The sequence below is a fragment of the Sceloporus occidentalis genome, unplaced genomic scaffold (genome assembly GCF_023333645.1).
Source record: "Sceloporus occidentalis isolate IW3139 unplaced genomic scaffold, rSceOcc1.0.p SCAF_387, whole genome shotgun sequence".
Lineage (NCBI taxonomy): Eukaryota > Metazoa > Chordata > Lepidosauria > Squamata > Phrynosomatidae > Sceloporus > Sceloporus occidentalis.
In genome coordinates this window covers 184,224-195,246 of record NW_028317367.1, presented here as the reverse complement: position 1 = coordinate 195,246, position 11,023 = coordinate 184,224, and the positions used below count along the sequence as shown (strand labels likewise).

The window sequence follows — 11,023 nt, the reverse complement described above, 5'->3', positions numbered from 1 at the left end:
GTCACCCATCGGTCAGGATTTGGTCAGAAGACATCAGGACGGCGAAGGTGCAGAGAGCCCTGCCCGCCGGAGACACGAGAGGCTTTAAGTTCATGGACGCCCTGACGTTTTGGAAGAAAAGTGAAAGGCGCTGATTGAAGATCTGTAAATACTTCATTGGTTTCTAACGGGTTAAATTGGCACAGAGGGCTTCCGACGAGCCGCTGCCGGTGCAAGCAAATCTCCGGGATCATCGCTAGCTGAAGCATTTCAATCACCGAGCGCTAGATTAAGCATAGAAACGAGCGAGCGCCTCGCGTTCCCTCGATGCTGGTGTTTAACGCGGATCCTCTCGGAGGTAGAGACCACCGGTCCATCCGCTGCACGGCTCTTCACAAGTCGTCATCGCCGATCCCCTCAAAAGCGTAGTTGCCGTGGAAGTCTTCGGCACTCATGTCGTTGGTGGAGCTGGAGTTGCTGATCCCCCGGAGGCTGACGGAGCTGAGCTTACTCTGCAGAGAAAGCAGGGCAGTCAGACTCACTGCTCGATGAGCGCACTCACTCTGTGGCCGACTACGGAGCCCAAAGAGCTCGCTCACAGCGACTACTCACCGACAGCTTGACAATGGGCTCCCTGGTGGAATCAGGGGAATCCTGAGGAGACGGGACAGAGAGAGAGAAACGGTCAGATCAGGAAAGACACACGACGTGGACATAGAAGAAACTATAGAAGAGACAAGAGCGTGGAGGGAGAGAACAAACGGCAATGCAGAGAGAGGACAGAGCGTGCAGACAAGTGTGCAAAGACGACTGGAAGAGAGAGAGAGGACAGAGCGTGGAGAGACAGAGAGAGAGGACAGAGCGTGGAGAGACAGAGAGAGAGGACAGAGCGTGCAGAGAGAGAGAGAGAGAGAGAGAGAGAGAGAGAGAGAGAGAGAGAGAGAGAGAGAGAGAGAGAGAGAGAGAGAGAGAGAGAGAGAGAGTGGACAGAGCGTGGAGAGAGAGAGAGAGAGTGTGGACAGAGCGTGGAGAGAGAGAGAGAGAGAGAGAGAGAGAGAGAGAGAGAGAGAGAGAGAGAGAGGACAAAGCGTGCAGAGAGAGAGAGAGAGAGAGAGTGGACAGAGCGTGCAGAGAGAGAGTGGAGAGAGTGGAGAGAGTGGACAGAGCGTGCAGAGAGAGAGAGTGGACAGAGCGTGCAGAGAGAGAGAGAGGACAGAGCGTGCAGAGAGAGAGAGAGAGGACAGAGCGTGCAGAGAGAGAGAGTGGACAGAGCGTGCAGAGAGAGAGAGTGGACAGAGCGTGCAGAGAGAGAGAGAGAGAGTGGACAGAGCGTGCAGAGAGAGAGAGAGAGAGAGAGAGAGAGAGTGGACAGAGCGTGCAGAGAGAGAGAGAGAGAGAGTGGACAGAGCGTGCAGAGAGAGAGAGAGAGAGTGGACAGAGCGTGCAGAGAGAGAGAGAGAGAGAGTGGACAGAGCGTGCAGAGAGAGAGAGAGAGAGAGAGAGTGGACAGAGCGTGCAGAGAGAGAGAGAGGACAGAGCGTGCAGAGAGCGTGCAGAGAGAGAGAGGCCAGAGCGTGCGGAGAGAGAGAGAGAGAGAGAGAGAGAGAGAGGCCAGAGCGTGCGGAGAGAGAGAGAGAGAGAGAGAGGCCAGAGCGTGCGGAGAGAGAGAGAGAGAGAGAGGCCAGAGCGTGCGGAGAGAGAGAGAGGCCAGAGCGTGCGGAGAGAGAGAGAGAGAGAGAGGCCAGAGCGTGCGGAGAGAGAGGCCAGAGCGTGCGGAGAGAGAGGCCAGAGCGCGCGGAGAGAGAGGCGAGAGAGGCGAGAGAGAGAACAGAGATCGGTTTAGAGTATCTCTCTGAACTTTACCAGTAAAGGTGGAGACTTCACTGCCTGCTGACTGTCTGAACGCCGCACTAGACAGCTCTGCTTCTTCCGCAGCATCTGGAGGATAGAAGAATTTATACACATTTACGGTACGGACAGGGAGGGGGGCAGCTGGTGATGTAACACAGGATGTTAACATGGGCGGGGAGGGAGGGAGGCGCGGGCAGGGAGGGAGGCAGGTGGCGCGGGCAGGGAGGCAGGCGACCCGGCAGGCAGGTCCCTGTACTTGGTGCACGTAGGTTTCCCGTTTACCTTTTTGATGCTCCCTCCGGATTTCTTGACCATCAGCTCGTCCACCATGGACTGCAGACAGATACTCATCATTATGGCCTGAGAGAGACACAACGAGAAGACCATAGGTGACCCTGCAAGATGCAGACACAGAGCCTGCGCAGCGAGGTCACAGCATGGAGGAAGCTAGGACATGATGTCATACGGAGGCTCTACCTGGGGCGAGGCAAGATGCCGGTGCTACCCCCCCCCCCCATGTTCTCCTGCTGCCCCCTACCAGAAAAGACACCGAACCAGCTGGTAGCCACATTAATATTACTGGATGTTGAGGGGAAGGCGATGGCAGAAAATAGATGCCAAGAGGAGGCAACACAAGCCTTCCCACCAGAGCCAAAGGGGAACAAAGCCCCCTGAAGGCCTAAAGGGGGGAAAATCCACCTTGGATAAGAAAACAAATAAGATGGAGCGTAACATTAATAAAACTCAAATGGGAGAAAAATATATTCACAAAGACCAGCCTGGGCAGTCCCGGCTCAGGGTTATATCCAGAAGAGCCTCCTTTGTCCAGCCGTAACCTACTTCTGGGAGCGCAGCAAGGCAGGACAGACCGGCCCTTATCTGCTGGAAATATCTAAATACACAAAATCACAGCTTTTTTCATAAAAATTAATATAAACCTGGAATCCACCGGCAGACCGGCCCACAACGGACTGTCTAGTCTGTAAAGACTCAAACCTTAATCAGTCGTCAGTCTTGTCTTAGATCCAGGAGCTGTATGTCTATCCCATGCATGTTTAATACCCTCACTGTATTACCCTCTACCACCTCTGCCGGGAGGCTGTTCTACTTATCTACCACCAACCCAATAAAGTTAAGCTTCTTTAAATCTAATCTAATAATAACAATAAAAGAAAACCAGCCAAAACCTAGAAGGTGGTGCGACCTCAGAGTTCACGGGACGCGATCTGAAGACGTCTCACCTGCGGGCTGGAGATGGTTATCCACTGCAGACGGTCCTTACTCATCAAATACTCGAAGGCCAGTTCCAGCCTCGCTTCGGTCTTGTTGGGGCTCCCCGTGCCGTTCGCAAACGGGACCTGCTTACAACCAAACGACACGCTGAAGATTTTTCCCTCTACCTGCCCCTGCCGACACCCACCACGAGTCAGGGGGTGCCGGGCCCCGCCACTCACCGATGAGGTAACGCGCCAGCATCTCATGCGCGTCACCTTAAAGCTGCCCTCTTTCATTTGATCGTTGGGCAGCTTGACCTGGAAGTTGAGCTCGTTGTTTCCGGCGCTGACTATCACCTGGCAGCCTTTCTCGGGGAAGTCTGTGACGCACGCCTCAAACTTCAGGTAACCGTAATACTTCAGGGTCTGCGCCAGCTGAATGAACTTGGAGAGAGAGACCGATGAGGTCTGTTATTCAGCATGGAATCCACACATCCGCAGCTAGAGGGGCCAACCCTGGTGGGAACAGAACTCCCGCCATTTCCTGTTAGTAAAGGTCTTTAAAAACATTGCGGCGGAATTCCATTACGGACTTCATTAGCATCACCATAAAGCATCAGCTCAGTGCGGGGTTTGAGCCGGGAAAGTCACCCAAAATGTCACATGACTGACAGCAATGGGCCCCCCAGTTTTGTGGTTTATTGGAACAATATTAAAATAAAATCAGCGTGTTGTCAAGGAAACGATACCTCCTTCTTGGACACCTTCTCCTGCAGGGACTTCAGCTGCCGGAGCTGGTCCTTGGTCACCTGCACCCACCCACGATCTATGTCACAGACGGTCTGAAGGACAAAGGAAGCCCATATTAACATCACGGAGACCCCCCGGAGAGAACCTAGCCATAAATAATCCAGACACACGCAAAGTCAGCGGGGGATACTTATACACCCGCAGAGCCAGCAAGGGGGGGGGGATTATACACGCACAGAGCCCGCAGGGGGGGGAAATATACACGCGCAGAGTCAGCGGGGGGGGATTATACATGCGCAGAGCCAGCACGCGGAGGTTATACACACGCAGAGCCAGCTGGGGGGGGGGGTTCCGGCCATAGGCAGCGCCAATCCCAGGGACCCACCTGCGCGTACAACAGGTTCAGGCCGACTCTACTCTCCATCACATCGTCATCATACGAAGAGTCCCAGTAACTGCAAACAGATCCACGCGTGTGAGTTCTACGTGTTATTACAGTAATTATTAATTACACCGCGCATTCACGGCTCTCACCTCTTGCGAAGGATGATCTTGTAATCGCGATTCCGCAGGCTGGTAACCGACACGTAGGGCAACTCAAACTCCTGCAGCTTTCTCACAACTACCACGAAACAGAGAAGGAAGGTTCCACCGGGAAGTGGGATCACAACAGACAATGGGGGAGAAAGGAAGGGGTGCGGTGACACCGAGGGGGGGTAGAAAGAAAGGGGTGCGAAGACACCGAGGGGGGGGGAGGGGTGCGGCGACACCGAGGGGGGGGCAGAAGGGGTGCGGCGACACCGAGGGGGGGGGGGAGGGTTTGCGGAGACACCGAGGGGGGAGAAAGGAAGGGGTGCGGCGACACCGAGGGGGGAGAAAGGAAGGGGTGCGGCGACACCGAGGGGGGAAGCAGTGGGTGAGGGAGAGTCAAGTGTAGTTTTAATGAGCCCATTACTCACAGGAAAAGGAGCCGTCACTTCTGTCCTTCACGAGATAGAGGCTGAAATATCCCACCAGATCCTCCGGAAGGTCCAGCTTGCTTGTGACGGCCTGCGGGAAACCGAAAAGGTGACCCAGTGATCAGGAAGGGCCAGGGCCGGCCCTACCATGGAGCAGACTGGGGCAATTGCTGCCCCAAGCGCCGTTGTTTTTTTCCGCATCCGATGCTGCTACCGGTTTTAAAACTACTGTACAAGCGTCTCCGTTTAAGTTATTTGAAAGCGGTCGGCTTGCCTGCATGCCGATCAGTTCGGCTCTTCGTCCCACCCCATTGAAGATGCGCCGTGACGCTCAAGGGGGTGGGCTCACGCAGAACAGTTGCTCGTCACCGCGTGACAAGGAGAAGATCTCGAGGGAGAAGAGCACGTCAGTGGAAGAAAGCCAGCAGAAAAAGTATTTTTAAAAAAAATAAATAATTGAGGTGATAGACGGACGGATGGAGTCATGGAGAGACATATTCATGCCCCTAGAGGGTGGCTGGGGACATAAATACACAACAGGGTGATTAGGACAATCTATACACAAAGGGGAGGGGGGGTAATACACATGGGTATGGGGGGCATTACAATTAACCAGTACAAAAGGTGGGGGGATCAAAACACAAGGGAGGGGGGCTGGCTGGGGGCATCAAATAAATCAATAGACAGGGGTGTGTTGGGGCAGAGCCTGTCCTGGTGTGTGTGTTTGGGTGTCGATGTGGCAGAGCCTGTCCTGGTGTGTGTGTTTGGGTGTCAATGTGGCAGAGCCTGTCCTGGTGTGTGTGTTTGGGCGTCGATGTGGCAGAGCCTGTCCTGGTGTGTGTTTGGGTGTCGATGTGGCAGAGCCTGTCCTGGTGTGTGTGTGTTTGGGTGTCGATGTGGCAGAGCCTGTCCTGGTGTGTGTGTGTTTGGGTGTCAGTGTGGCAGAGCCTGTCCTGGTGTGTTTGTCTGGGTGTCAGAGCCTGTCCTGGTGTGTGTGTTTGGGCGTCGCTGTGGCAGAGCCTGTCCTGGTGTGTGTTTGGGTGTCGATGTGGCAGAGCCTGTCCTGGTGTGTGTGTGTTTGGGTGTCGATGTGGCAGAGCCTGTCCTGGTGCGTGTGTTTGGGTGTCAGTGTGGCAGAGGATGTCCTTGTTTGTGTGTTTGGTTATCTGTTTCCTGGCACTTTACTTACTGTAGGGATAAATAGAACTTCGTAATTTTTATTTTTCCAGAGATAAAACGCCTTCCTGAATTTCTGGTCACTTCAAAGGACAAAACTCCAGAAATCAGTGTGAGGAAAAGTGAAAGTATTGTGTTATTTACTCTATTTCAATCTGATTATATTATGAAAAAGGAAACTTAAATTGGTTCTTCGGTGTTTGTGAAACACAATTGCCGATTTCATTATAGAGGGGGCTGTACACCACACATACAGGGGGGGGGGCTATAGAGGGGACTATACACCACACATATGGGGGGCAGCATTTCACAATTCGCCCCAGGCAGCACAATGTCTTGGGCCGGCCCTGGGAAGGGCCTCTATATCCGCAATAAACCAATAGGGTGCCCAGTATGCAGCGCTGGGGCCCGGGGCCCCCTCTTACCTCCAGCACATCCTCTGTCTGATCGGAGGTCAGGATATTCACTTTAACCTTCTGCCCGTTGGAAAGGAAGACCTCCAGCTGGACCTCCTCGGTGGGGATCTGCTGGGTCTCCTGGGGGCAGAAATACATTTTACAAAGTCCCGTGGCCCCAAAGTAACAGTATTAGAAAGGCTACGCGCAGCCGGGAGTAACCCAACACACGCGCACCGCACACGGGCTTAACCCAACACACGCGCACCGCACACGGGCTTAACCCAACACACGCGCACCGCACACGGGCTTAACCCAACACACGCGCACCGCACACGGGCATAACCCAACACACGCGCACCGCACACGGGCATAACCCAACACACGCCCACCGCACACGGGCATAACCCAACACACGCGCACCGCACACGGGCGTAACCCAACACACGCGCACCGCACACAGGCGTAACCCAACACACACGCACCGCACACGGGCTATACAAGCGCGCAGGGCACACAGATTATGTCACGGAAGCGTCTCTGACCTGCTGCGCGTGACGCAGGAAGCTGTTGAACGTTTCGCTGGATCCCAGGGCCGGGTCCTGGCGCACTGCGAGGAGATAAGAAGAGACAGTCAGGAGAAAGAGGCAGGGGCTCCCTCCTGTCTGTCACCCTGCAGTGGGAGTGGCCGGCTCCGTGTCCCTTATCTCCGTCCTGTCTGTGTCACCCTGCAGTGGGAGTGGCCGGCTCCGTGTCCCATATCTCCCACCAGTCAGTGTCACCCTGCAGTGGGAGTGGCCGGCTCCGTGTCCCATATCTCCCTCCAGTCCGTGTCACCCTGCAGTGGGAGTGGCCGGCTTCGTGTTGTGTAGCTCTGGTTGCACACCTGCTTGCATGTATTTCTCCAGCTGCTCTCTCCTCAGCTCCACCTCTGCTGGGGTGAGGGTGAAGAGTTTCTTGGGAGGGAAGGCTGGGACCACGCTGCTCCCATACTCTTTGCGAAGCTGGAAAAGGAGGAATTAGCATTTATTTTCCCAGCCATGGAAAATGGCTGGGGTCTCTCTCTCTCGGTAGGGAAGGGGGATGCCCCTTTCTGGGGTCTCTCTCTCTCGGTGGGGAGGGGGAACCCCGTTTTGGCGGGATGCTGGGCCGCTCCCCGTTCCCCGCACCTGTTCGTGGAGTCCCAGCAGCTGGCTATAGCGCACGCGGCAGTGCAGGACGCCGTTCACGTGGATGTTGTAGGCCTGGAACAGAAGACCAGAAAAGAGTTTAAATGCGAACATCCCGCGGTGCTGGGCCCGTATGATCCGCCCACATTTTATACAACCAATGGGAGACCGGCGCCATCACAGCCAGCCGCGGAGCAACGTACAGGCGATACTCTGCAGTCTGCACCATTATAGCCAGACGCGGAATAACGTACAGACGATACTCGTCACATTACAGCCGCGGAGTAACGTACAGATGATACTCGTCACATTACAGCCGCGGAGTAACGTACAGATGATACTCGTCACATTACAGCCGCGGTGTAACGTACAGATGATACTCGTCACATTACAGCCAGCTGCGGAGTAACGTACAGATGATACTCGTCACATTACAGCCACGGAGTAACGTACAGATGATACTCGTCACATTACAGCCGCGGAGTAACGTACAGATGATACTCGTCACATTACAGCCGCGGTGTAACGTACAGATGATACTCGTCACATTACAGCCAGCCGCGGAGTAACGTACAGATGATACTCGTCACATTACAGCCACGGAGTAACGTACAGATGATACCCGTCACATTACAGCCGCGGTGTAACGTACAGATGATACTCGTCACATTACAGCCACGGAATAACGTACAGACGATACTCGTCACATTACAGCCACGGAGTAACGTACAGATGATACTCGTCACATTACAGCCGCGGAGTAACGTACAGATGATACTCGTCACATTACAGCCAGCTGCGGAGTAACGTACAGATGATACTCGTCACATTACAGCCAGCCGCGGAGTAACGTACAGATGATACTCGTCACATTACAGCCAGCCGCGGAGTAACGTACAGATGATACTCGTCACATTACAGCCAGCCGCGGAGTAACGTACAGATGATACTCGTCACATTACAGCCAGCCGCGGAGTAACGTACAGATGATACTCGTCACATTACAGCCGCGGAGTAACGTACAGATGATACTCGTCACATTACAGCCGCGGAGTAACGTACAGATGATACTCGTCACATTACAGCCACGGAGTAACGTACAGATGATACTCGTCACATTACAGCCGGGGAGTAACGTACAGATGATACTCGTCACATTACAGCCGCGGAGTAACGTACAGATGATACTCGTCACATTACAGCCGCGGTGTAACGTACAGATGATACTCGTCACATTACAGCCAGCCGCGGAGTAACGTACAGATGATACTCGTCACATTACAGCCACGGAGTAACGTACAGATGATACTCGTCACATTACAGCCAGCCGCGGAGTAACATACAGATGATACTCGTCACATTACAGCCAGCCGCGGAGTAACATACAGATGATACTCGTCACATTACAGCCGCGGAGTAACGTACAGATGATACTCGTCACATTACAGCCGCGGAGTAACGTACAGAGGATACTCGTCACATTACAGCCACGGAGTAACGTACAGATGATACTCGTCACATTACAGCTGCGGAGTAACGTACAGATGATACTCGTCACATTACAGCCAGCCGCGGAGTAACGTACAGATGATACTCATCACATTACTGCCAGCCGCACCGCATATAATTATTATCTTTTATTTATATAGGGCTTAATACAATCCATATATTCAAGGGGTCTGAAAAGACGAGAAGTCAGACTAAGACAAAACGATACATTAGGTGGAGAGACTCGGCCCGCAGGCTTACAATCTTGAGGGAACGGGGTGAGTATAGATACTCGGCACCGTTATACAGCTATAGTCGGCGGCACAGGCAGTTCAGCGCACGCAGCATTAAATCGCTTCCTTCCTCACACAGGAAGTCAATGTCCGATCCACGCAGTAAACCCGAGGGGGGGGGCTTAGACAGGAAGCGCACTGCAGCTGAGCTGGGGGTTGTGTAGAAAAACTGATTCTGGCGCAAATCTTAAAAAGGGGTAGTATCACCATAGCAACCAATGGAATGGTCCAATCAGTGGGATAAATACATTAGTCGCCATGACGAGAAGACCAGTGCCCAAACCTTTTTACCCCACGCTGAAGGAAAAACCCTGTAGCTCACTAACCGGTACAGCGGCCGGAGCAGAGGGGCCCATAGCCACATGCCGGGACGGACCCCCCCCCCCCCCGAGGTGCTGGTGTCAGCAGTGGGATACGTCGCTCCTTCTTCTCTCCACAAACACCAAAGGAACAGAAAAGGGGTAATGGGGGGGAAGGGGGCCCAAAACAAACAGGAAGCCGTTACTCACCACATAGGGGGCTCCGTTCTCCGTGCTGCACGACTCTGTCTCAGGAATGGAGAAATGCATGGTCTGGGGCAACTAGCCAAACACAGAGGCAGAAAGTGCCCGGGTGCTAACTCAAAAGGGCTACTAACCAAACTCAGAGATCAGGGGGCAAAACCAGCATCTAACCCCTGGGGTATTAACCAAACTCAGAGATCAGGGGGGCAAAACCAGCATCTAACCCCTGGGGTATTAACCAAACTCAGAGATCAGGGGGCAAAACCAGCATCTAACCCCTGGGGTATTAACCAAACTCAGAGAACAGAGCTCACAGAGATACCCCAGGCAGGTGTCACTCTGACATCCTCCAGTACCAGCTCCCAGCAAATTCTCCCTCCGGAAACAACATCCAGCCCGAGGCCGCGGAGAACAGTGCATCCGACAATACTGACCGACCTGCACCACGTAAGCTACATATTGGTTCCAGGGACACTAATACTCGGGCACTAATAACTGTCACACACACGGGGTCGGGGGTAGTAATAACTGACACACACGCGGGGTCGGGGGTAGTAATAAGTGAAACAAACAAGGTTGAAGGGACGCTTATATCTGATACACAGGGTTGGGGCAACTTGGGGGTACTAATAACTGACACAAACAGGGCTGAGGAGACGCTTATATATTATACGCACATGGGGGCGGGCGTATTAATATCTGAAACAGACACGGGGTTGGGAGGTAGTAATAACTGATACACACAGGGCCGGGGGTAGTAATAACTGATACACACACAGGGTCGGGGGTAGTAATTTCTGACACACACACAGGGTCGGGGGTAGAAATAACTGATACACACACTGGGTCGGGGTAATAATAACTGATACACACACAGGGCTGGGAGAAGTAATAACTGACACACACACACGGGGTCGGGGGTAGTAATAACTGATACACACTGGGTCGGGGGTAGTAATAACTGATACACAAAGGGCCGGGGGTACTAATAACTGATACACACAGGGCCGGGGGTAGTAATAACTGACACACACTGGGTCGGGGGTACTAATAACTGATACACACTGGGTCGGGGGTAGAAATAACTGATACACACACTGGATCGGGGGTAGTAATAACTGATACACACTCAGGGTCAGGGGTACTAATAACTGATACACACTGGGTCGGGGGTAGAAATAACTGATACACACACTGGATCGGGGGTAGTAATAACTGATACACACTCAGGGTCAGGGATAGTAAT

General features: G+C 53.4%; 1 protein-coding gene across 3 annotated transcripts; it reads right to left on the bottom strand.

The window, feature by feature from the left end:
* Positions 1-371: 371 nt before the first annotated feature.
* Positions 372-9,843, bottom strand: LOC149273285 (sorting nexin-17-like). Of its 3 annotated transcripts, none has more exons than XM_089506504.1 (15): positions 9,784-9,843; positions 7,494-7,568; positions 7,211-7,328; positions 6,870-6,934; positions 6,355-6,465; positions 4,754-4,844; positions 4,329-4,416; positions 4,180-4,249; positions 3,794-3,886; positions 3,285-3,488; positions 3,072-3,188; positions 2,113-2,190; positions 1,843-1,917; positions 592-633; positions 372-491 (listed from the first exon to the last, which is right to left on the bottom strand). In XM_089506504.1, exons 1-15 carry the CDS (start codon positions 9,841-9,843, stop codon positions 372-374), a joined length of 1,407 nt encoding a protein of 468 aa, XP_089362630.1. The 3 variants fall into 3 exon arrangements, with proteins under 3 accessions (XP_089362630.1, XP_089362631.1, XP_089362632.1); XM_089506505.1 differs by having other exon boundaries at positions 7,530-7,568; XM_089506506.1 differs by lacking the exon at positions 7,494-7,568.
* Between the last annotated feature and the right edge of the window lie 1,180 nt (positions 9,844-11,023).